The following is a 27,023-nucleotide window of genomic DNA, read 5'->3' as shown; positions in this document are numbered from 1 at the left end:
ATCATATGGTATGTGAATACATTTCAATAAAACTGCTTAATAAACTTTTTAAAAAAGCAAAAACTTACAAAAAAAGAGAGAAGGGCTGAGTGCTCCCTGAGTGTGCTCCATATGAGTCAGCAGTGTGGCGCCACTGAATGAACCTGCTGTCCTGGAGAGTCATGTTCTGTTCTCTCTGGCCATGCTTTAAGAGGGGTGAAGCAACAGACTCCAGCACCTACAATCTGATTTATTGGACTCACCACACTCAGCTAAGATGGAGTTGAAGAAGGACAACCACCACACCATGGAGCCTAGAGTGATTACAACTGAAAGTGGGAGGATTGCATCCAGCATCCATGTGGAATCTGAGCCTCCTCTTGACATAGAGGTGCAATGGACACAACCAATCCAATGTCCACATAGAAAAGGTGGCATTGGATTGGGAAAAGTGGACATGGTGGCTGATGGGTATGGGGAAATACAGGAAGAGATGAGAGGTGGAGGCGTCTTTGGGACATGGAGCTGCCCTGGATGGTGCTTCAGGGGCAATCACCGGACATTGTAAATCCTCACAGGGCCCACTGGATGGAATGGGGGAGAGTATGGGCCATGATGTGGACCATCGACCATGAGGTGCAGAGGTGCCCAAAGATGTACTTACCAAATGCAATGGATGTGTCATGATGATGGGAATGAGTGTTGCTGGGGGGGGAGAGGTGGGGTGGGGGTGGTGGGGTTTAATGGGACCTCATATATATATATTTTTAATGTAATATTATTACAAAGTCAATAAAAAATAAATAAATAATTTAAAAAAAAAAAGAAGGGTGAAGCATGCCTGTGGGAAGGCAGCTAGGATAGTGAGACAAGGTGAGGCCCATCATATGAGGAAGAATTGAAGAAACTGTGGGTGTTTCATCTAGAGAAGACATGGGGCATAATAACTATTTAACTACCTAAAGAGCTGTTATTGGGAGCCACAAAGTACAGAACTAGGCCAAGGAGTAGGAACTCCAAAAAGGACTTTCTAATAGTTAACTGCATAGAATAGGTTGTTTTGTGAGCTCCAGGTCACTGTGGCACTCAACCAAGAGCTACCGGGAAGAGATGCATAGAGGGGACCCAAGCCTCTGAAGGATGTTTGGTCTAGATGCCCTTTTAGATCCTTATCAATTTTGAGGCTGGTGACTCGAGATCACCAAGTTCATATTTACTGAATGTCGACGAGGGGTGCTAAGAGCACATCTTGGGATAGGGATGCCTTTGTCCCCCAGGGGGAAAATTATGAATTACCCAAATAGAAACTGCTTCTGGGTTAGAAGTCTGAATCTTAGTGGGCTAATCACTCATTACATTGTTCACTTGAAATCTACTCAGGAAAATTGTTTGATAGGCCCACCCAGTATATCCAGAGCCTTCCATCCTCTCACCTTCTTTTTGTGGAAAGTGGTATAAAGGGAGGGCCTCTTTCCCTTTGCCTTTCTGCTTTTTAGTTCTGGAGAGCCTGGGCTTCTGGGAGGAAGTCAACAGGATCGTCTCAAGATCAGAGCTGATCACTGGGTTCCCCTATACCTTCACGGCTCCAGGCCTGCCCCAGTACCTCGAGAGCCTCACTAAACTAGCCATAGCGGCAGTGTGGGCAGCAGTGGCCAAGGCTGGAGAGCAGTCAACGGACATTCCCATTTCCTTCTCTCGGCTGTTGGAGTCCGCCTTCCCTGAAGTGCGCTCGCTGACACTGGATGCCCTGTTGGAAAGGTTCTCTTTAGCCACCTCTGGGTTGAGAGAGAAGGGACTGCCACCTTTTCTGTGCAACATGGGAGAGAACTTCTTGATGTTGGCTATGAAAGAACGTCATCCAGAATGCATCTGCAAGGTAAGGTCTCTGTCTGCTAACCATACCTTTTCATGCCTCACACTCTTTGGCAAGCCTACCAGAATGATAAGATCATGAAGACAGCATCAGGTTAAGGCTCTCCACGGACAATAGGAAGTAGATTCAACATCCAGAGGGCAAAAGGCTCTGTATGGTGCTTGGCATGGCTTCATGCACCGAAGAGTTTGCACAGAAATGAAAATACTTTGACTTTGGTATTGATGACAGAGATTAACTAAAGACAGGATCGCCCACTCTGGGATAGTCAGGAAACAGACCATTGAAAATGGGCTGCAGTGTATGTCAGTGGATAGTCTACGGCTGCCACAGCTGTTTGGGGGCAGATGGCCACTTGGAAGGCATAATCAAAAGAAAAGGGTACTGGTCTAGGAATGAGGGCATCTGGTCTCCAAACCCAGGTCACTAGAGACCCTTAGGTTTGTCTCTGCTCCACCTTGCTTCTGTCTCCCAAACGTATTAAGGGGGAAATAAGTCAGTCAGAACTCTTTGAAAGATAGATGTCCGTTCTCCCTTGTCAGTGTAAGTGATTATTACTTAGCATCTGGAGACTTTGCTGAGTATTTATTTCTTTTTTTTTTTTTTTTCATGGAATTGGCTCTTATTTTCTGTATACAGATTCTGAAAATTCTCCATTGCATGGACCCCAGTGAGTGGCTTCCCCAGACATGGCACTGTGTCCATCTAACCCCAAAGGAGTTCTTGATCTGGACAATGGATACTGCTGCTCATGAAAGGTTTGCCTCCTGACTCTCCCTGTGTAACCTCAGTACAATGTCTGGTTCTTTGGTCAGTTGTATAATGAGCTCACACATGGCCCTGGCCTGAGGACACAGGTCCTGTGTTTCTTTCTAAGGCTCAGCCTGTCGGACCTATGTTCTAAGCACAGGCAATAGAATGATGTCAGAGTTTCACATTAATAACCAGAAGGTAATTGCCACTGGTGGCGTTTATATAGCCAGGAGGTAGAGATTTTAATATTCACATTTGCATGGAGTACAAACTATCTGCAAAAACCATCTGGGTATAAATTATGTTGGATTTGATTTTTTTTTTTTTTTTTTGGCTTACATTCTCTAGGTCTGAAATTCAAAGTGCAGCTCTGAGACTTGCCTCCAAAGTAGTTGCCCACCACATGCAGACCTGGGAGGAGGTAAGGCTGATTCTTTTCCCATCCTGGGGTTGGGTTGTTGAGCTCTCATTTACCTGGAACATAATAGTAAAAGTGAAGTGCCCCAGGGGGCAGAATTGCTGTGACATTCTATGTTTAGCTTCTACAAAAACATTGTTCATGTTGATTTTCCAATTAGAGTATAACTTGTTAAGAATTTTTTGAGCATCACTTTTTTTGTTGTTTTTTAATTTCTCCCCACCCCCTGGGTGTTTGAGCTTGCTGTCTGTTTGTTATGTGCTTGTCTTCTCCAGGAGGCACTGAGAACTGAACCCAGGACCTCCCGTGTGGTAGGCGGGAACTCAGTTGCTTGAGCCGCGTCCACTTCCCATGAACACCACTTTTAGCATTTATTTTTTCTCATATCAGGCATTTTTGGTTAGAGTCCATGAGGTTAGCACAATCTCTTACCCACTTTCCACCCCCAACACACATATATATCCAAACCCCTTGTTTTTCCTACCTAGTTAGACTGTTCTTTCTTTCTTACCTTTCCTTCCTTTCTTTCCTTCCTTCCTTCCTCTTTCTTTCTTTCTCTCTCTCTTTCTTTTCTCTTTCTTTCTCTTTCAAGCTTTTTTTTTGCATTTTCTCTCCCCTTCCCCTCCCCCCCAGTTGTCTGCTCTCTGTGTCCTTTTGCTATGTTTTTCTCTGTGTCCACTTGTATTCTTGCCAGCAGCACCAGGAATCTGTGTCTCTTTTTTTTTTTCTTCCCTAATCCTTCTTATTTTTTTTCTTTTTTTTTTTTTTTAATGTTACATTCAAAAAATATGAAGTCCCCATATACCCCTCATCCCCATGTCTCTTTTTGTTACATTATCTTGCTGCATCAGCTCTCTGTGTGTGCAACACCACTCCTGGGCAGCCTGCACTTTTTTCATGTGGGGCGGTTTTCCTTACTGGGTGCGCTCCTTGTGCGCGGGGCTCCCCTATGCGGGGGACACCCCTGCGTGGCACGGCACTCCTTGTGTGCATCAGCACTGCGCGTGGGCCAGCTCACCACATGGGTCAGGAAAGCCCTGGGTTTGAACCCTGGACCTCCCACGTGGTAGGCGGATGCTCTATCTTTTGTGCCAAATACGTTCCCTATTCTTTATTTAAAGAGGGCAAAAGCAAGTCAGTCCCAAGAATATTTAGGATTGCAGCCTAGTGAGCTAAATTGAAAATTTATTGCTAAAGTTTAACTGTTCCCCCAGAACACAGCCCAGCTGGCTTGGGACTGAGGCCTGGAAGTGTCCCACATCATTTATTTGTCTTTTGCGGGTATGCTAAGAAGCTTCCTGGGAAGATGCCTTAAATCAACAGGCATGCATACTTAGGTACATACAAGAAAGAGAACACCATTCTAGAATTATTTTCATTGTAAGTAGAAGGCCATCAATGCCACAGTAAAATTACCTGAAGAGCTTGGTTACACCTTTGCATACTGTAATAGTGGTGGCAAAACCCTGCTGACTCTGAGTCCTTACTGTAAACCCAGCTCTGATAGATACAGATGCAACAAAGGTGAACCAAGACTAGAGAGAAGTATAGTCCAGTGAGCGAGAAGGAGTGTGAGATAATTACATTAAATAGTATGGAAGTATCGTGGGCTATATGGGAGAGAGTATTTGGGGAAGCTGAGGAAGACTTCAGAGAGGAGATTAAGGTCAGAGAACCTGGCGCTGAGCAGAGATAAAACCAGAGGTGACAGTTAATAAGCAGGCAAAGAGTTTCCTTTGGTCTGTCATTCAAAGATAGACCAAGTAGCCAAAACTAGAAGCTCACTAAGAGATACAAAAAGCCAAAAAAAGCCCTTAGGGGTGCTGGTAGGGAGTGTGGTGGGAGATCTGTAGGAAGAGAGGGGATTTGCTTACAAGTGACAGCCCAGGGTGGGCAAGCAAAATGTCCTGAGAAAGCAGTCACCAGGCAGCTCAGCAAGTTGGCCAAAAGAGAGTTCTCATCTAAAGTGGCTTTTCACCAGTTGTCATATTGTGCCTTAAAGGCACCACTTGGTGCCTGAATGAATTAATATTTGGTGAAAATTGGGAGTTTTCTAGGGAGAAAAAAATTAGAAAAACTGTAGAAAAACACAAAAGAAGTTCCTAGGAAACATAGGTTTTTTGGTGCATTGACAATCAGCATCTTCCTCAAAGTCTAAGATACCCATCACTTTAATTCTAGGTGCCTGTACATGATTTAAGAAACCAATGTTTGCATTTTGAATATTTAAAGAGTTTCACTTGCAAAGGAAAGTAAAGTATACTTACTCTACTTTCTGGAAAACAAAAAACAAAATAGAACTTTGTTGAAACAGTTGTGTTAATTAGGACACCATTTTGAATGTTGTAACAGAAGTACATAGATACAGTGGCTTAAACCAGTAGAAGCCGTCTGAAGCAATGTTGGGTCCCTGGACCCTTCTACCGTGATGTTGTTCTGTTAGAACTAAAGTGGCCTCTGTCTGATGGTTCAGGTGGTTTGCTTCAGGTCTCACCATTGTGTTCCTTTCCTAAGGCATGACTGGAAAGTACAGACACATGACTTCTAGTGACAACCCACTGGTCAGAACATGGAACTCTCAAATGCAAGGGAGGCTGGGAAATATAGTCTTTAACTGGGTGGGGTTCTTTTACTAAAGGAAGAAGTATCTGGTATTTAGGGACAACCAATATTCTCTGCTGCCAGAGTCTTTCCCCACAAGTTTTGTCTTTACTGACGCTCTCAAATACAGCAGTGTTCTGGTAACCTGATTTGCATCAGAAAAGACAAAAGAAACTTACTCTCTAGTTATGTTTACTCCATATTACTGAAAAACAAGTCGATTTTCTTCCTTGGGATTGTTTATTTCCTCCTACTTGGGACAGAGAAACAACTTAAAACAAACAAACACCTCTTTCTTCCCACTAAGGTGTAAGAATTAATTTGCAGACCCAGTTTAATGTGGCTCCTCCCTCATTCCATGTCAGCCCTCTTTTGCATCTTCTGAGCTACTGATATGTGTTGTGCTTTCAGGATAGGGACTCAATAGCTCCCGAGCTGAAGCAGTGGGTCCGACTGATTGTCTCGTCCTGTGGAGACCACCTTCCCACAGAATCCAGGCTGGCTGCTGCAGAAGTCCTCACCAGCACCACACCATTTTTCCTCACCAGTCTCCATCCAGTTCTTGGTAAGTGTGCTAAGGGGGAAAAGTCCATTGCACCAAACTCACTAAAAGATGAATAGATATTCTTGGTGAAAAAAGCAGGGGCGATGAAAAATGGTAATGTCACCACACCTTTATATCTTTCAAATCCATTACCATTCTCTTGGTTCATACGTTAATAATTTTTCACTAATAGCCTTTTAATTGGCCTCTTATCTCTTAGTCTTTTCTCCCAAGCCATTCTCCACAAAGGTTCCAAAGAACCTCTGTGGTCTTTCTGAAGGTTTCACTCTGCTGCTTAAAACTTTTGAGTGGGTTCCCATTGCTATCAAGATAAAACCTAAGCACCCTGTAACACAGCTCCTGAGGCCCTTCCTGTTCTGACCCCTGCCCACCCTTTCACCTCATTTTCCACCACTCCCCATCCAGAGAGAAAGTTCTCTAAACAAACTTCTGCCTGCCTCCCTTTCTGCCTTCTATTTGTCTTTCTTTCTTTTTCTTTTTTTTTTTTTTTAAGATTTATTTTTATTTATTTAATTCCCCTCCCCTTCCCTGGTTGTCTGTTTTCTGTGTCTTTTTGCTGCGTCTTGTTTCTTTGTCCGCTTCTGTTGTCGTCAGCGGCACGGGAAGTGTGGGCGGCGCCATTCCTGGGCAGGCTGCACTTTCCTTCGCGCTGGGCGGCTCTCCTCATGGGGTGCACTCCTTGCGCGTGGGGCTCCCCTATGTGGGGGACACCCCTGCGTGGCACGCCACTCCTTGCGCACGCACATCAGCACTGCGCATGGGCCAGCTCCACACGGGTCAAGGAGGCCCGGGGTTTGAACTGCGGACCTCCCATGTGGTAGACGGACGCCCTAACCACTTATTTGTCTTTCAAGATGAGGCCTGTCACTTCTTCCAAGAAGCCTATTGCAGTAATCTGCATGAGAAGTGAATGGGTCTGTGTCAAATCATAGCAGCAAGCTAGAAGGAGGACAGGTTCAAACGGCATTTAGGAAATAGACTCAACAGGTCTTGGTGGTGTTGAGATTAATGTCAAAAGAAGATTCATGGATGACTTTCAGGTTTCAGATTTATGCGACTTGATGGGCTTTTGGTTCCTTTCACTGACTTTAGCTTTATGTGTAAGGTATTTTTAAGACATGAAAGTGGAGATATTTTGAAATCAATGTATGTACAGATCTTAGCTAGCTCCCATGCACGTTCTCTACCTCCACGTCTTGTTCCCCACCACCAGTCCATGTCCTTTAAGAGTAATAGTTAAGGGAGAGCATCACATTCAATGATGTTTAAGAAAACCAAGTTTTAGAAAATCCTAAGGAATTGAAAAAGTACAGTTTTAATAAAAGGAAGACTCAGAACCTAAAGCTTTGTCTCAATCCTGATCGGTTCTCTCCTAGCATGTTTAATTCCATATTATTGTTCTGCAACTCTCTTTCCATCCATTATTAGAATTCTGTTTTTGTTCACCTCTTCTATGCCCAGCCCTGGAAAATAAGACAGGGACCCTGCCTTCAAGGGGCTTTGGGTATATCCTTTTTATGGAGAAAGGATTTACAGAACAAAGGAAAGAATTGCTCCTTAAGTTTTGAGTTTCAAAGTTGAAGTGTTCCAAGAGTTCAGACCAATGGAGTGTCGTGTCCTTGGATCTACCTGGGAAAGGAAGTTTTCTTTGATATCATTTTACTTCTTTCTTCTTTAGTGACTTAATTTCCTTAAGCATTTCTAGGCATTTCTCTTTCACCCAAAGGGAGATTTTAAAGGGGACCTTCTGTGATTGTGATTTAATCATTGGACCCAGAAGAATGAGAGCTAAGGTTTATGAACTTTGGTCAAGCTTCTCAAATAAGGTTAGTTTTTCCAGCACATTTTCTGGATCACTTTGGGCACTACTCTAATTCTAATTCATCACAGGCAAAATATATGTTGAATAACCTGGAAGGAATTCCTGAGTGAAATTGGGTCCTAGCCCTAAAAAATTTGGTTCATAATTAATTGCTTGATTGGACAGTGCTGGTTATAGCACTGTGTAGGAACTAAGGAGAGAGACCGGGGGTGGCTGATGGCCTATAAGACCATGAAAAATAGTGGAGCAGGTCTAGCTCAGTGGAAGCTTGAGGCCCTGTGGGGCATAAATGACCATGGTAAAGAGAGAAATGTTAAACCTCAGAGGACATTTAGAAAGGATCAGTTCTGAAAGACTGAGTAAAATTTAAAGCCAGATCTGTAACAGAAGGAAGAGAGTAAAACCCCAAATGGAGCATTGTCATTCTTGGTATGACTTCAGCGTTAGTGGCTCTGCTGTCTGTTTCTCTGCAGGCAAAGGGGAGTTCTGAGGACCCGGCTGTTTTCCCCTTGAAGAGTTGGTGTGTGTGGTCCTCTGTGGCCCTCAGTTGCCAGTCCCCACAAGCCTGGCTCCACATCCTGGACCCATAAGCCCTGTACAACATGTATCGTTTCTGTGAGGCCCTACCCACGCCCTGCCTCCCCTGGGAAGGCCATCAGTCACACCAGTTCACTATGATCTTTCTCCGTTGTCAGTCACAGTCGCATGGTTTCATACTTGACATCTCATTGCCTAGGTTCTTGCCTTGGAGTTTCTTTTGGTTGCTCAGGAGCACTGTCTTTTCATTGTTTATAGCACTGTCTTTTCATTGTTTATACCCTGCCTAGACCAGGGTAATGGTGGTCAGATAGTGAGTACCACGTAGAGTAGATGCAGTATACGCCTGTGACTTGTTTTCTTGCCTTTTTTTGGCCCTCCCTGCCCCCTTCCCCCCAAGCATGATCTTGACTGAAAACTTCGCTTTCAGAATTTATAAGCTAAAACAGTCACTCAAATCAACCCCAGGCTAGTTTCCCCAAAGCATCCTTTATGCATGAAGTTTCATTCCTGAGAATCATGAGTCATAAGGGACAACTGGGCCCAGGGCCTTGGGCAGCCAGGCAGCACCTTTTCCCCAAAAGGCCTCTCCAAACCTGTCCCCTTAGGGTCTTCTCTCCAGTGATTATCTGACTCTCAGATTTTCCTTTCTTGCAATATCAAATTAAAAAAGAATGGCTCATCAAATGCTGCTGTCTCCCACCTTGGATTTAAAGTAGTATTCCTACCTGCTTGTAAATTGCAATCTGGGTAATTCTAATTCCTTTTGGTCTTCTTAGGGCTGCAGGATACCCTTTCTCTCTGGAGATGTGTCTTTACCCTACTGCAGAGTGAAGAGCAAGCTGTCAGAGATGCAGCCACAGAAATTGTGACAACTGCCCTGTCCCAAGAAAATACCTGCCAATCAACAGGTACCTCCGTTTTGGGGTTTTGTTTCTAATTAGAGAAGTTGTAGGTTTACAGAAAAATCATGCAGAAAGTACAAAGTTCCCATATACAGGCCCCACCCCCAAAGCTTTCCCTATTAGTAACACTTTGCATTGGTATGATACTTTTGTTACCATTGATGAAACAATATTATAATTATACTTTTAACTGTAGTCCGTAGTTTACATTAGGGTACACTCTTTGTGTTGTGTTCTATGGTTCTTTAAATTTTTTTGTTCCAGTGACATACATACAACCTAAAATTTCCCATTTTAACTACTTTTAAATATACAATTCAGTCATGGTAATTCCATTCTCAAGATTGTGCTACCATCAGCACTATCCATTACCAAGCTTTTTCTATCACCCCAAACAGAAACTCTGTACCAATTAAGCATTAACTCTCTGTTCCCTACCCTCACTTTGGCCCTCGGTAACCTGTATTCTAGTTTCTATGTATTTGAATATTCTAATAATTTCATATCATTGTGATTGCTTACTTTTGTGTATGGCTTATTTCACTCAACATAATGTCTTTAAGGTTTGTCCACGTTGTAGCATGCATCAGAACTTCATTCCTTTTTACAGATGACTAATATTCCATTGGATGTATATACCACACATATATTCATGTGTTGATGGACAGTGGGTTGCTTCCATCTTTTGGCCATTGTGAATTATGCCACTATTAACATCGGTGTGCAAATATCTAATTGAGTCCCAGCTTTCAGTTCTTTGGGGAATACACCTGGAAGTGGTATTGTCAGCTCATATGGTAATTCCATACTTAATTTTCTGGGGAACTAACTGTTTTCCTCAGCGGCTGTACCATTTTATGCTCCCATCATCAGTGAACAAGTGTTCTAACACTTGTTATTTTCCTTTTTTTTTTTTCCACATTGGCTCTTCTAGTGGGTGTGAAATGGTATCTCATTGTGGGTTTGCTTTACATTTCCAAAAGGCTAATGATGTTGAGCATCTATTGATGTGCTTCTTGGGCATCTGTATAACTTCTTTGGAGAAATGTCCGTTCAAGTCTTTTGCCCTTAATTTAATTGTGTTGTTTGTCTTTTTTGTCGTTTAATTGTAGGATTTCTTTATATATTCTAGATATTAAACTTATTGGATAGATGGTTTCCAAATGTTTCTTCCCATTCTCGAGGTTGTCTTTTTATTTTCATGATTAAGTCCTTTGGTACACAAATATTTTTTATTTTGATGAAAACCCATTTATCTGTTTTTTCTTTTTCCCCATTTTGAGGCAAGTGGTCACATGTTGAGCAAGGAAGTTAACCTTTATTTTTTTTAAAGATTTATTTGTTTCTCCCCCCATTGTCTGCTCTCTGTGTCCATTCACTGTGTGTTCTTCTATGTCCACTTGTATACTCATCAGGCAGCACTGGGGATCTGTGTCCCTTTTTTGTTGCATCATCTTGCTGCATCAGCTCTCCGTGTGTGTGGCACCACTCCTGGGTGGCCTGTGGTTTCACGTGGGGCAGCACGGGGGGCACCCTTATGTGGGGGCATCCCTTCATGGGCCAGCACTCCTTGCATGCAGCAGGACTGCATGTAGGCCAGCTCACCATATAGGCCAAGAGGCCCTGGGTATCAAACCTTTGGACCTCCTGTGTGGAAGGTGGACACTCTATCTGCTGAGCCACATCCGCTTCCCGAAAGTTTACCTTTAATGGATCCCTAAATAGGAGGAGAATAGCCATTCAGTGCTTGGAACTGATTCACAGCCTGTGACCCCATGGTCTCAGCACTGTGGCTCGGGCTGCCTACCGAGTTGGGAGCATAGGACTGCGGTCTCCGGAAGCTTCCCTTGGCATGTGTGAACTTCCTGTATCTGAGTCCTTAGTCATAATGGTGTGTACACTTTCCCTCTGCTTATTTGGAAGAAGCTAGTTTTTGAATAATGGTTCAGTGATACTGCTCTAGGCAGAATTTAGTCAGAATCAGCATTCCTCAGTAGGAAAGCATTCAGCCTGCTGCTGCATGATGTACAAGCAGGGGTATCCCCAAACACTCCCAGCCTGTCAGACTTCCTTACAAACTAAAATTCTGCCATTAGTGATTCGATCCTTTTTGTCCAATTGTAGATTTCCCTTAAAAGGAAACACAGAGCCGCCCATGAAGGCTCAATATATATATTTGGTAGAATATAATAGTACTCACTAGATTCCCTAGGGCGCTCTCACCCACAGATGGTTAAGATCTTTTCATAGAGGAATTCATGGGGGAAATCCTTCCCTCTTAATCTTTAATCTCTAGACTTTGCCCTATTATTTTATTTCCTTCAGAATGCTTACTCCAAGTTTAATTATACTAAAAATAATCATGTTCTCTTTCCTTCTTTTAAGAAAGATCACCTTTCCCATCTTCTAAGTAGTTTCTCTTTTCTCAAGAAATAGACAGCAATTTAATTCAGTAACTACATATTACATGTGTGAGAGCCTCTGAAGGAATAAAAAATGTTAAAGGCTGCTTGACTACTTTTGTGGACAAGAACTCTGTGACAACTAAATATAATGTGTTACCTTGGACCAGATCCGGGTACTAGAAGGGGAGAAAGCCGTAAAGAAATTATTAGAACAACTGAAAAAATTGGAATCATTTCTGTAGATTAAAAGTATTATGCCAATGTTATATTCCTTGAATTTGAGAACCATACTGTGGTTTGGTAAGAGAATGCCCTTGTTCTTAGGAAATACAACTCAAGGGGTCTCCCACTTACAAATGATTCTGGAAAAGTAAAAGTACATGTGCGTAAGAATATTAAGCATATATAGAATTTGCTGTATTTGCAACTTATTTTTCATGAAATCAGAAATACCAATTTCACAACTAGAAAAGACTAACGTCAGTATATGTTAATAGGACTTCTGACTGGTTTATCTACTATTCAGTCCCCCAGAGTAATTTCTTTCCTCTACATTTCTTTTTTTTTTTTTTTAAAGATTTGTTTATTTATTTCTCTCCCCTCCCCCCGCCCCCACCCCGGTTGTAAGTTCTCTGTGTTTATTTGCTGCGTCTTCTTTGTCCGCTTCTGTTGTCAGCGGCACGGGAATCTGTGTTTCTTTGTTGCGTCATCTTGCTGTGTCAGCTCTACGCGTGTGCTGCGCCATTCCTGGGCAGGCTGCACTTTCTTTCGCGCTGGGCGGCTCTCCCTGTGGGATGCACTCCTTGCGCGTGGGGCTCCCCTACGCGGGGACACCCCTGCATGGCAGGGCACTCCTTGCGCGCATCAGCACTGCGCATGGGCCAGCTCCACATGGGTCAAGGAGGCCTGGGGTTTGAACCGCGGACCTCCTGTGTGGTAGACAGATGCCCTAACCACTGGGCCAAGTCTGCCGCCTCCTCTGCATTTCTATGAAAACATTTCCCCACCCTTTTAAAAAGTTTATTCTTTTGAATCAAATTCAAATTAGATTTCTCAAAGATTTCAACAACATAATGCCGCCATGGCAATGGCATGCGTTCAGGCTAAGCAGCACTTCCCAGTGAGGTTCTCCATTTGCCTGACCAGCAGTGCTCAGATGCAACCTGAATAATACAGCTGGATATTCTTCAGCATAAAATGCAAATCTGTTTTAGATTAGAAAGTAGCATCAAGGACAAAGAATGATTTTTCTGCTGTAGTCAAAAATTTAGTTAATTGACTCATCAGAACAAAATTGTCTTGTTTTAACATCTCCCAAGGATGTCAAGCTGACTGTAACTTTTCACATTTCTACAGCATATGGGTTGTATAATCTACAGAAGAATTTGTAGAATACATTGCTGATGGTTTCCTTTTTGGTGATCCAAGTTAATTATCACTGTTGAATCTTAACTATCTGAAGGAATACATGCTGTTTGTCCCCAAATCAGTAGTTTAATAAATGCCACAGTAAAATATTATTAAGTTATTTTAATATGTAATGTCTTCTTTGAGAAGGCAGTATTACAATGAACAAATTTAAAATAAAATCAGGGAAGTGAATTTGGCTCAATGGATAGAGCATCCGCCTACCACATGGGGGAGGGGAAAGGGGAGAGAAATAAATAAAAAATAAATCTTTAATAAATAAATAAAACAAAATCAGTTCTTACTTTCCCTCCTAAGAGAAAAGTAAAACACAAGGACTCCATGCGCCTAAGATCTCACACTGTAAATGAGGGCTGGATGCAGAAAGAGAGAGCTTTGATCTCATTCCATCTACAAACAGCCTGCTGCAGGGAGCGTGGGGAAGTACAAGGTGCGTCCTAACTGTGGGGTCTAAGAACATTCTTGGGGAAATTGAGACTGACTACAGCTGGCCCAGAGGCAGGGCTAGGAAACTACCTTAGAAGTGCCTCTGGCACTGATGTAGAAGTTGGGCTATGGCATTCCAGGAAGGGAAACAGCCAGGAATCGAGAAAGGCATATAGATGCAAATGAATGTAGCTCAAATGGTTGAGCACCTGCTTCCCATATACGAGGTCTTGGGATTCATTCCCCGGTACCTCCAAAAAAAAAAAAAAGGCACACAGAGGCCACAAGTTATTGTGACCTGGGACAACGTGTTCCAGGTTTTGGGGAGATCAGCAATGGAAATTGAGAGGGCAGGGGGTGAACTTTATCTGCCTTAGGAACAGAATAGACTGCCCAGGCTCTGTCCTGCCCCTCTCCAGAGCACAGCGCAGTTGTCGTGGTAGTCCTGGTGCTCGCACTTACTGGTCCCTGTGGGTACCAGCTAGGAACTGTAGAAGAAGAGGCAAGCTCTAAATCCATTCCATTGATACTTCCTCACCCTAGCACACTACTTTGCACACAGTTGGCTTTTGGTATATATTTGTGGTAGGAATTAGTTAATGATTCTAGAAGCCTGGAGAAAATAACTCCATGCCTAGCTAGCCCTCCTGAGGATGGATCTGTTCACCTTTTTGCCTGCTGAATTCTCCTGCTGGCCTGCTCTTAACACAGATCACCTGGAATCTTGAAACTCACAGCCTAGGAATAAAGCTCTGTGCACCACTGAGGCTCTGTCAGCCTTTGGAGGTCTGAACTGAGGGGGCACCAGCCCCAAGACCCTCTTCACCCTTCCCCTCCCCACTCTGCTAAACCAGTCACAGAATGTGCAGAGGCGAACATAAGAAATGGCCTTTCTAGGATTTAAGGGAAAGGGATTGAAATTTGCATCTAGGACAAGAAAGTGTATGGACGGGAGTCTAGATGAGGCTGCACCTTTCTCTTTTCCTTGCTCTGACTCCACTTCAAGCCTTGAAAGGCTCTGGGAAAGACCTCTAGACAGGGCCATCAACTCTGTAGCTCCCCCTTCCTGGGTTCCCCAGCCTCATCTGCTTGAGTTGATGCAGAATAAGGAAGAGGTTTTAACAAGGAATTTTAAGGGACTCGAGGCCTCATACCCATTGTCAGTGTTTAGATTCAAGGAGGGTGACTTCTTAATAGAAACTTCCTTGTGAAAAAGAGCTAAACACAGAACTGTGGCTCTTCTCCTTGGAGTACTGGCACCAAATACTTTTATTCCCTCCCATCCCCCAGGCCCCTTACCCACAAAAAGTGAAACTTCTCTGCTGGCCAACTAGACATTTTTAGTGGTGACACATTAAATCGCACCTCCTCTACAACACTCCAGTCTTTACAGCCTCTGGATCTTCCCTTTCTCTGAAGCCTTACAGCATTTGGTTATTGTATCAGCCCTCATAGTCTTAAATTTTCTACTCTTTTATTACTTTCTCCTTAGTGCTTTAGTTTTATCTTCCCAAGTAGCCCAGGAATAGCTTGAAAATAGAGCCTTTTTTCCACTGGGTACCCAGTAGTACTCAATTTGTGTTGATGGATGGATCTTTTACCACAGTAGGCCACACCACAGTCTAATTATCTCAGGCAGTCCCGAGTTTCCTAAGGCGATGAGAGTGAAGGGCCTGCCCTTTGAAACAGAAAAGAACCAGCTTCAAAGACAAGAGTTTTCGTAGATTCTTACAAACTGGCATGACAGTCTTCTGAGCAATTTACTGACCGGGTCTTTCACGAGGAGAGTTTGGCAGCCCAGTGGTATATGGCCCTTCCTTACTCTGGGGCTGCAAGGGTGAAGCCCTTGGCTTAACTGGAGGCACCTGAAGAGCTTTCTGTGCTGGGCGTGATGACCCATAGAAACCCTAGAACAATGATGGTGCTTAGCAGAACATAGAAACTTGAGACTCAGAGGTTAGCTATGGAGCAGTAGACAGCCAGCTTTGTGGAATTGAAACAGTCAAGTAGCCCAGGGCAAGTCAAAGAAGGAAAGAATGAGCGTCTGCTCAATTTACCCAAAAATGTATTGCTCTACCCACCCTATTCCACCCCACACACCCTTCCCCCTACGTTCACACACTACACAAATGCAGGCACACACACGCATGTACTGTCATCACACAGAGATCATGAGCTGTGTCTCACATGTCCAACCCTTGAGCCAACAGGGAGGAGGGCCTAAGAGGAGAGAGAGGGAGTCCTGGGTCACTGTGACATTACACGGCAGCCCTGTGGTGAGGCGGGCTAGTCAGCATAGCTCTGAGTCTGTGGGTCTTGGCGCTGAGTCACCAAGTCCCACCCTAAGAACCTGTAGGGCTACTCACCAAGGCCTCCTGCCCACCCAGCTGCAGTTCCAGTGGGGCACCCTGGGTTTTTTCCAATTCCTGTAAGGTCACAGAGGCAGGCCCCAGAAGGACTCTCCAGTGTGGCCTGCTTCCTCCCTCTGCCTTCCCTAGTAGCCCCTCTGCCTTCCCTAGTAGCCCACCCAACAAAATAACTGTTGAATGATTGAATGAATGAATGGAGAGATAGAAGTTAAACACAATAAAGAGATTAGTGTTTTTAGACTCTGGGGGAGGTAGAGTTTGTTAGAGTTAAGGGAAAGGGGGACAGTGAAGGTCTTCTAAGATCTTAGTGTTGTAAGGAAGACACTGGAATCTTAACCCAAGAAAATAGATTGGGGACCCAAGAGCTCAGATAAAGGGAGTTTTCTCAGGGCGAGGAATAGGCACTATGGTAGGGAGGGCAGTAGCAGTGAGAGTAGTGGAAGCTCTGCATCAAGACTGATCCTGTCCTCATTTTCTCATAACTTGAGAATTTTAGAGCCTCTAATTTACAAATATGGAAACTGAAGTACAGGAAAAATCAAGGATTTCCCCAGTGTCACATAATTGGTGGAAAAATGAGTTCTAAAACACAGATCCACTGGTTCTTTTCTGTTCCCCAAGTCATGATTTACAGAAAGGAAGGACGGAAATGTAGGGGTGACTGCTGAGAACAATCTGGACTCCTACGGTGGAGAGAATCTACTAGGGGTTGGGCTAGGGTCTATGGGTATGAGGTTCCACGGCCTTGTCTCTCCTGGGCCTCACTCCCAGGGGCAGCCTGGGAATGCCTCTGCATTGTCAGGAGCGCTCCAGGGGAGGGCCGGGAAGAAGTTAAGAATTGCACTACTGACTCCCAAGGGACCATCTGGCATTGCCCAAGTGGAGGGTGAGGGGAAATGGCTGTTGAAGGAAGGTAGTTCTTAATCTATTTAGCCATTTATTCATTCCAGTCAAAGGTGCTTGATGAAGGCAGGAGCCATGGTCCCAGCCCTACTCCCTCCACTACCCTTTGGCTTCAGCTGCAGCAGGTTGTCACAGGGAAGCTCCATTTGCTACAGCCCGAATCGCGTTTCCCATCAGCTGCTATTCCCAAGTAGCCTGGCCCCTGGACATTCACCTGCGTCTCAGTGAGTGCGTCACCGGCAGTGGCTTCCCTGATGTGCAAAAGCAGATGCAAACTAATGCTTCCGACTTAAATCTGGGAGCACGTTGCAAGTGCCAGTGAGTACCCTGCCTGGGCCTGGTTGCTGGGGTGATGGGATTGTTTCCATGACCTCCCAGTGACTAAGCCCCGGAGAGAGGACAGCAGGCTCTTCTCTAGGAAGTGAGGGTCATTTTTGCATCATTTTGCCTCTACTGTTGCTGCTTCTGAAAGCCAAGCTCCCTGGGCCCAAGGTGACTTACCCTCTGGGTGACAATAAACCCACAGTGCAGAGCTTAGGCCATCTGGCGCTGACGTGGTTGGCAGGGTTTTGTCTTCCCTGTTAGTCAGGACAAGCCAGGTGCCCAGCAAGCTTCATTCTCCTGCTCTCACCTCCACTCTCCTTTTCTGTGCTTCCCTTTGCTGACCTCAGGAGCCTTCACTTTGCTCAGCAAGGCCACATCAGGATACAGGATCCCTTTTGTCACGATTGCAAAGTCTTCCTTTTTGAACCAAAGTAAGTGTCAGGGGCTCAGGGCCAGCCACATAGCAGGGATGCCCACGTGGACCCTCCTCCTCCCCCACCCCGGGCCAGTTAGGATGGCTGAGAAGTCCTGCTGCCGGCAGCCCTCCCCACCGCACCACAGCCCGAGGCCTGACCAGGTCGGGGTGATGCTTCTTGATTGTCCTATGCTCTCCTTTCCTGTGGCACCAACAGTCCCCTTCACCCACTCCACCTCCCCAGCCCGCACACTTTCCAGGATTCTTCCTCCTTCAGTCACAGCTACCACATTACTGTCAACCCCTGCCTGTCACAGCATAATTATTGCAAGGCAGGGACGGGTCCTAGCGATAGCCCCTCATTCTTCAAGGTTCTGCCATTACCCCAGGGAGGAGTAGAAGGTGACATCAGAGACCCGAAAAAGCCCCCATCCTACCCACAAAAACCTCCAAGTTCTGCTCTCAAATTTTTTTGAAGTTACCCTTGCTGGAATGTCTTAGCTTGAGCTTCCTTCTTCTTTTGGCTCTTTTTTGACTATAAAAATCCCTATGACAGGAGCTCTTGTTGGCAGAAGAACAGAATGGGAAGTGTCTTTGGTGGTGGCAAGGCATCCTAAGGAGTACTGCCATCTGCACACGTGGTATGCGTGTACATCCAGATGCGTGTGTAGGTTGGTGTGCTGCAAAGCTGTACGCATTTCAGTGTGTAGCTTTGTAAAGAGCACCAGAGCCAGTTTGGGTGTGAGCACGTATATGGGCTTTATGGGGAGAAAGGGCTCTTAGGAGGATAAAAGTGTTGGGTGTAGGAACGGGCATATGCTCTGGCCAGTTCACTGATGATCATGATTGGCAAAAGTAGGACATGTTCCCCTGAATGTCTAAAGAGCAGGAAACCCTCACAGTTCGGTTATTCAACTTTTCAAAAGTTAACTTCTTATGGGACTGCTTTGTAGAAGCAAAGGCAAGTGAGGGGCAGAGACAAAAAATTGGCCTTGATAACAAGTTGTCTTCTCTCACTCCCCCTCCCACCCTGTACTCTCCTACAAAAACTTCATTAAGACCTAAGACCTCACCATCCCAGAGTCCACAGAATGGAAGAATAAAATATGGATTAGAGTGGACTTACTGATATTCTACTATAAAAATATTGTGACTAGTAATAGAAGAAATTGTAGCATTGAGGTGGAGAAAGTGGCCACAGTAGTTGCTGAGGGCAGGGAGAGGGAAGAAGAGATGTGATAAGGGGGCATTTTTGGAACTTTGAGTTGTCCTAAATGATATTGCAAGGTCAAATGCTGGACTTTATATATCCTGCCATAACCCACTGAATGTACTGAGGGAGAGTGTAAACTACAGAATAAACTATTATCCATGAGGTGCAGCAGTGTTCCAAAATGTGTTCACCGAGTGCTTTGAGTGTGCCACAATGATGGGGGAGGTTGTTGGTGTGGAAGGAGTGGGGTGGGGAAGTGGGGGGTATACGGGAACCTCTTATGTTTTTTAATGTAATGTTTTTTGAGATGTCTATATCTTCAAATAAATAGAATTTACAAAAATGATGGAATGGGTGTTTGGGGAGTGGGTTATATGGGAACCTCTTATGTTTCTTAATGTAACATTCTTTGTGATCTATTAACTTTGATTTTAAAAAGGTGTTAAAAAAAAAAAAGACACAGGATCATGAGTCTTGCCCATTGCACTACCCATAGCTAGAATTTGTCAGAAAGATTTCTCTTTTATGGGTGTGGTGGAGCACACTTAGAAGAGACCCGAGAATGAAAGTTTCTCTCTCCTCATGGCCTGCCTGTTCCCACCTCCTGCCCAGTGTGCCCTCCCACTCTGGGGTTGTGGTGGATTCTGCTACAGGGCCCAGCCCCAAGCCCTCTTTTTCCACAAAGCTTTCCAAGCCTTTGTATTCTCTTCCCTTTTGTCTTGTATTGTTTCTTGGGGATGAGTCACCTCCTCCCGCTAGGTCTATAACCTCTTTAAGGGTAGGGGCCTCATCGCATCCAAGCCTATTAGAGTAGCTCGCTTAAGGCTGGCCCATCGCTTCTGCAGAGCACTTTTTTTTTTGGGGGGGGGGGGGTAGGGTTGGGTGATGAAAGTGGACATGGGGCTGGAGACGGGCAACTCCCCATGGGTCTGAGTCCCCTGCCCAGCTTCACAAGGAACTCGGGGCCCCCAGGAAGCCAGTGCTGTCCCTTCGGGGCCCAGTTAGATGGTGTGCGTAACCAGAGCTCCCCCAGTAATCCAGTCCCATCATTCAGAGAGTGAAATTTTCTCTTCTGTTAAAAGCCAGTCATATAAAACATAGTGGTTCTGCTCCAAACGTTAAATGTGTTAATTTCCCCACTCCCCCGCCAAAGGAAAAGGAAAAAATCAGATTCTATTCACCACCCCCACCCTCCTTAATCTCTTCCAAATGAGAGCTTTCAGGAGGAAAACTCCCAAGAACCTTACTCTGTTAAGCAAATTGATTTCTGCTGTGAAGTGGAGCTGGGTGGGGGGATCAAGTCAGGAAAATATATGAAACCTGACATAAAAGATTTGGTTTGTGTTTGGAAAGGGATTTGAGCTGTTTTCAGGTTTTAAGTTCCAGCCTAGACATGTTGGGAGAAGCACGGGGGCTGCTCACTCAGTTCCTCCTGCCAGGGCAGGGCCCTGTCCAAGATGCCTGGCCTGGCAGGCTGGGCATAAATAGCCGGGCAGCCTTCATAAATAACTCCCCAGGGAATGGGGAGTGATACCAGCACTTCTTAAGTAGGGACTGAACCACCTTAAGTGCTTAGGAAAATCTGGCCCTTGGATTCTCTTTGCCAAGGCAAGTGAATACTCAAAGTTTTAAATTTGGTTACTCTAATTTTATTATTTCTCTAGCCTCTCTACCAGCAGGGTGATTGAGACTCTGTAAGTCCTGTTTTTATTTTTCACACTCTATTTTTATACTTTGAAGCTGTGGTTATAAAATAACCCCTCAGAACTGTTGGCTCTGCACCCACAAGGCCCAGGAGGTGGTCCAGATGCAGCATGTCAGAGCTGCTCCCAGCAGCCTTTCTCAGCTTCGCTGCCCCGGCCACCCCCCTCCCAGCCATTTGGGGAGAGGCGAGGGACAGCAGTTGCTATAAGAGGCTGGTTGAAACACGAACGGGATCCTAGCCAAGTATTTTAGATTTGACTCTGAGGAGCTGGCAGGAATACTGTTTGTGGCTTCCCAAGCACACAATGAAGGGTCAGAACCCTTAGAAGCAGATTTCCCAGTTGGTTCATTCATCTCCACACGCACAGCTCCCCTGGCCTCCACGCAGAAGGTGTGCGCGGCACAGCAGTCAGGTAATAGCAGCAGCCAGCCAGTCAGGCTCACTAGCTTCATTTACCGCCACTTGCTGGAAATGTTTGTCATGTGTACTTTACCGAAAACTCGGAGAACGGGCTTAAGAGATCTTCCAAAGTGCTGACCTGCCTGGGTTCTTCTCCAGGCCATTCCAGTGGACGCATTCTCTCTCCCTTTGCCTTCTCTTTTTCCTCTGGCTTCTCCTTTCCCTTCCTCTAACCCAGAATAGATCTAGGAGTCTCCTGTTGGTGTTTTAACCTTGGCTTCAGATAACACGGGTCTTTTTAAGCACACTTGTCCATAAATCTTAGCTTGTTTTTCATCTTTGAAAAAGCCGCTCCTATCAGCAAGTCATTATTCGCATGTAGGGGGCAGGGAAAAAGTTCACCACATTTTGAACTCCAATTTCTTTTCACTCCATTTCACAACATCCACTCCCCAGAAACCATAGAAATGTAAAAGTCAGTCCTCAAAAATCCTAAAAATTAGTCGAGGCAGCCAGCGACATAGCCTGATGGAACCAGGGCCAGCCATGGGGCAGGTGGGGAGGTTGAGAGCGAGGGTGGATTTGCCTCAATGGGGGCTGGCTGGCTCTAACCCACAGAGGAAAATAATTTCAGAGGCCCAGGACTGAAAACCCACTGTGTTTGTTTTACTATAGTGGGTCTGGTTTGGGGGAAGATTTGGGGAGGTGGGAGCGATAGTGATATTAAAAGGCTTACTCAACTGTTCCTATAAATAAAAAACAGAAATATAATAGTAATGGGTTAAAATATATTTCAATTCCATGATATACTAACTAAAGGAGAGGTTAAAAGGGAAGAAATTTGGAGCAGATTAGAGGAGAAAGGAAAAATGAGAGAGAAAGACTCCAAGTTAGGAGGGAGAGGAGCCGCTGCACACCAGGCTCTGTTCTAGGTACAACAGTGATGGAAACAATGTCATTTATTCACTCGTTCATCAACCCCTTGGCAAGTCTTGATTCAGCTCCTCTGTGCAGTGGACGGGGGATTCAGAAGACGGGACAGAGCCAGCCCCTGCCTCTCAGCCTATGGACCAGTGGAGGCCACAAGTGACCAAGTCAGGGCTGCACAGATTGAGTGGAATGTCCGGGTACCATGACAACAGCCAACAGGAGTACCTGATCTCCTTGTAGAAGAGGGGATAGAGGGCATCCTGGAGGAAGGGCGGCCTGAGGGGGGCTCTGAAGGATGAGTAGAAGTTAGCTAGACATGGTGGGAGGGAAGAGCAAAGCAAACAGTCCACCAGAGAGAGAGAACAGTTTTCACAACCCCCGAAAGGCTGACCAGGCAGCATGGCTGTTAAGGTGCATTATGTAGTGCCTGTAACAATCATTTTCAAATTAAATGAGGGAATGAACTAATGAACAAACCCTTTTACTGCTAAGCTAGTCCTGGGCGAGTTCTGGGGTTCTTGGGGTCATTTGAATATCCCTTTGGGATTCTCAGCTGGAAGGCATGCACTCGGGGAGGACAGAGCAGCTCAGCAGACTCAGCTGAGGGCTTTCAGAGCATGGAGCCTGGCAGAGAGTTGGGAGCCATCCTGACCTAGGACAGGGGCCTGGCACACCCTTATTCGGTAGCAAGTGCTGAGAGGCAAGCTCCCTTTCCTTATCAGCTGGTAGAGGAAGACAGACTGAAGGAAACTAGGGTAGTAATATCATGAAATTCTGTGACTTAAGACCATGCTGAATACAATGGGTTACAAAGGAGGAAAAAAGTGATCAATTTTAAATTTTATGTGGGTTGGTGGGAAAAGGCATTGTAATGATTGAGCTTGAGTTTTATCCATTCATTCATTCAGTAACTTTTTATTTTATCTTTTATTAGAGAAGTTGTAGGTTTATAGAAAAATCATGTATAAAATACAGAGTTCTCATATACCACCCTATGATTAACACCTTGCATTAGTGTAGTATATTTGTTTCAATTGATGAAAGAACATTTTTATAATTGTACTATTAACTACAGCCCATGGTTTGCTTTAGGGTTCACTGTTTGTGTTTACAGTCCTATGGATTTTTTATTAAGTTTTTTGCTAGTAATATACATACAATCTAAAATCCCCCTTTTAACCACACTTAAATATATATATTTCAGTGCTATTAATCATATTCACAATGCTGTGCTACTGTCACCACCATCTATTACCAAGACTTTTCCTCAATAGAAACTCTGTGCGATTTAAGCATTAACTCCCCCTTCCCTATCTCCACTCCATCCCCTAATAACCTGTATCTAGTTTCTGACTCTGTGAATTTGCTTATTCTAATTAGTTATATCAGTGAGGTCATACAAATATATCCTTTTGTGTCTAGCTTATTTCACTCAACATGATGTCTTAAGGTTCATCCATGTTTTCACATGTGTCAGAATTTCGTTCCTTTCTACAGCTGAATAATAATTCCATTGTGTGCATATACCACATTTTGTTTATCCATTCATTGGCTGATGAACACTTGGGATGCTTCCATCTTTTGGCAATTTTGAAAAATGCCACTATGAACATGGGTGTGCAAATACTTTTTAAGTCCCAGCTTTCAATTCTTTTGGGTATGTACCTAGAAGTGGGATTGCTAGGTCATATGGTAATTCTATATTTAGCTTTCTGAGGAGCCACTAATCTGTCTTCCACAGTGGCTGCACCATTTTACATTCCCATGAGCAATGAAAGAATGTTATTTCTCCACAACTTCTTCAACACTTGTAATTTTTTAATAGCCATTCTAGTGGGTCTAAAATGGTATGGCATTGTGGTTTTGATTTGCATTTCCTTAATGGCTAGTGATGTTGAACATCTTTTTGTATGCCTTTTTTGACCTTTTGTATATTTTCTTTGGAAAAATGTCTGTTCAAATCTTTTGCCCATTTTTTGGTTGGGTTATTTGTCTTTTTGTTGTTGAGTTGTAGGATTTCTTTGTATATTCTGGACATTACACCCTTATCAGGTATGTGGTTTCCAAATATTTTCTCACATTGTATAGGTGGTCATTTTACTTTCATAATAAAGTCCTTTGCACAAAAGTTTTTTATTTTGATAAAATCCTGTTTATCTATTTTTTCTTTTGTTGCTTATGCTTTTGGTATAAGTGTAAGAAACCATTGCCTACTATAAAGTCCTGAAGATGCTTCCCCATGTTTTCTTCTAGGAGTTTTATAGCTCTGGTTCTTATATTTAGGTCTTTGATCCATTTTGAGTTGATTTTATATATGGTGTGAGGTGTAGGGGTCCACCTTAATTCTTTTGCAAATGGGTATTCAGTTTTCTCAGCACCATTAGTTGAAGAGACTTTCTTTTCCCTGTTGAGGGAACTTGGCACCCTTGTCAAAAATTCAGTTCCATTGGTCTTTATTTTATCTTTGTGCCAGACCATGCTATTTTGATTACTGTGGCTTTGTAATAAGTTTTAAGATTGGGAAATGTGAGTCCTCTGGCTTTGTCCTTCTTTTTCAAGATGAATTTGGCTATTTAGAACCCTTTACCCTTCCATTTAAACTTAATGATTAGCTTTTCCATTTCTGCCAAGAAAGCTGTTCGAATTTTGATTGGGATTATGTTGACTATTTAAATCACTTGGGTAGAATTGACATCTTAACAATATTTAGTCTTCCAATTCAGGAACATGGAATGTCCTTCCCATTATTTAGGTCTTCTGTGATTTCTTTTAACAATGTTTTGTAATTTTCTGTATACAAATCTATTACATCCTTGGTTAGATTTATCCTAGATATTTGATTCTTTTTGTTAAGATTGTAAATGAATTTTTTTTTTTTTTAACTTCTTCTAATTGTTCACCACTAGTATGTAGAAACACTCCTGATATTGAGGTGATATGCTTCTACTCTGCCACTTTGATGAATTCATTTATTATCTCTGGCAGCTTTATTGTGAATTTTTTTTCTAAAGATTTATTTTATTTATCTCTCCCCATCCCCTCATTGTTTGCACTTGCTGTGTCTGTTCATCTTCTTTGTTTCTTTAGGAGGCACTAGGAACCGAACCCAGGACCTCCAATGTGGGAGGGAGGCACCTAATCTCCTAAGCCACCTCCATTCCCTGTTCTGTTGTATCTCTGATTGTGCTTTTCCTCTTGTGTTTCTTATTGTGTCATCTTGTCACATTAGCTCATAGCTCGCAGCACCTGCCTATTGCACCAGCTTGCCTTTCTGCTTGTCCTCTTTAGGAGGCACCAGGAACCTCTGCTTCCTGCTTTCTTGGGTCTCTCATTGTGTTTTTTCTTCTTTTGTCTCTTGTTGAGTCATCTTGTTTTGTCAGCTTGCCATGCCTATCCATCATGCCAGCTCACTTTCTTCTTTAGGAGGCACTAGGAACTGAATTACTGACCTCCCATGTGGTTGGAGGGAGCCTCATCACTTGATCCACATCCACTTCCCAGGAAAAGTTTTACTTCTTTTCCAATTTCGATGCCTTCTGTTTGTTTTTCTTGCCTAATTGCTCTGGCTAGAACCTCTAGGGCAATGTTTAAACAACAGTGGTGACCATGGGCATCCTTGACTTGTTCCTGATATTAGGGGGGTGACCTTCAGGCTTCTACCATTGAGTATAATGTTAACCGTGAGTTTTTCATATATGCCCTTTATCATGTTGAGGAAGTCTCCTATTCCTAGTGTTTCCTGATATCTTTTAGTTTTTCCTCCATAGTTTCCTTAAGCATATTGAAGATCAGTTGGGTTTTTTTTTGTTTTTTAAGTCTTTCTTTGATATGTCCACAGTCTGGTCTTCTTTGTTGATGTGTTCTGGATTTTTATCCTCTTCCTTTGAATGGGAGTTTGCATCTAGTTTTGATATGACAGATTTACTTGAGTGCCAGGAGGTAACAAAACCAAATGAACCAAGGCAACAAAAAACCTTTCACAGTCTTTGCAAATTGGCTTTGTGTTACCTGGTGCTCTCCTTCAGAGTTCAGCTATCCTATCAAGTAGGTCAGCCCAAGGTGAATGCAAAATACAGTGTCCTCCCTGTCTTTTCTGAGTCTGTATGCTGTCCTGGACTTGCACTTACTAGTGGTCTTATAAGTATAAGTTCTTTCCCCTGTTTATAAGAATTTGATATCAGTTGAATTTAGGATGAACTATGTGTAACAAATGGTACCGTCAAGTCCTCTGGTTATTGTTTATGTATATGCATAATAGGTTGTTTCTCACTGACTATATAAAAGGGCAAGCTTTATGTTCTCTTTGCAAACTCTTTAGGAAATTGTTGTTATGTATGTCACATTATAATTCAATACTTAATAAATAATAAACCTGTTTTCCCTCTCTTCTAAAAAAAAAAAAAAAAAATAAGAATTTGAATGCCCCCTCTATGCCCTCAGAAACAGACCTCTGTCTCCCAGGTGTTCTACAGGACTTAAAGCAGGTAAACCTTTGTCCTTGGCTGCCTGCTCAATTAGTTCTTACCTCATTTTCACTGTCTCAAGCTGCTTTTGCCTGTAGGCCAAAATCTGGGAGGGAGTATGAATATATGAAGAATTTCCCAGGTCAGTCTTTCCCAGCTAGAACAAGGCCAGGGACCCAAAAAGGGAATGCTGGCCAGCTCCACACTGCACTGGGAAGAGGCTGAGGGAGGGGCTAGTCAGGGTGTTGGGAGCTTCTCCTATGGCTCATTGAAGCTTCATTTTCTTGTTCAGCAGGTGCCCAAAAAATGCAGCCCTTTAACTCCTTTCTCTAGTTTGAGGGAAGGTTACTGTATTAGTCACTTAAAGGGGTGCTGATGCAAAATACCAGAAATCTGCTGGCCTTTATAAAAGGCATTTATTTGGGGTAGGAACTTACAGATACCAGGCCATAAAGCATTGGTTACTTCCCTCACCAAAGTCTACTTCCCCATGTTGGAGCAAGATGGCTGCTGACATCTGCCAAGGTTCAGGCTTCCTGGGTTCCTCTCTTCCCAGGTCTTGCTTCTTTCTAAGCTCAGCATTCCTCTCT

The 27,023-nt window shown here is 43.8% G+C and overlaps 1 protein-coding gene across 4 annotated transcripts in view; it reads left to right on the top strand.

The window, feature by feature from the left end:
- The window catches only part of THADA (THADA armadillo repeat containing), a 383,919-nt gene that overhangs the window by 326,534 nt on the left and 30,362 nt on the right, over nucleotides 1-27,023 (top strand). For all 4 annotated transcript variants that reach the window (XM_012524133.3, XM_058278477.2, XM_071208795.1 and 1 more), the window contains 5 exons: nucleotides 1,476-1,855; nucleotides 2,492-2,610; nucleotides 2,954-3,026; nucleotides 6,036-6,189; nucleotides 9,328-9,459. In XM_012524133.3, the coding sequence (XP_012379587.1) occupies nucleotides 1,476-1,855; nucleotides 2,492-2,610; nucleotides 2,954-3,026; nucleotides 6,036-6,189; nucleotides 9,328-9,459 (858 nt within the window). The remainder of the gene's footprint in view (nucleotides 1-1,475; nucleotides 1,856-2,491; nucleotides 2,611-2,953; nucleotides 3,027-6,035; nucleotides 6,190-9,327; nucleotides 9,460-27,023) is intronic.

The sequence above is a fragment of the Dasypus novemcinctus genome, chromosome 17 (genome assembly GCF_030445035.2).
Source record: "Dasypus novemcinctus isolate mDasNov1 chromosome 17, mDasNov1.1.hap2, whole genome shotgun sequence".
Classification (NCBI taxonomy): Eukaryota; Metazoa; Chordata; class Mammalia; order Cingulata; family Dasypodidae; genus Dasypus; species Dasypus novemcinctus.
Note: the sequence above shows the minus strand (reverse complement) of the source record. Positions and strands in the feature narration are given on the sequence as shown.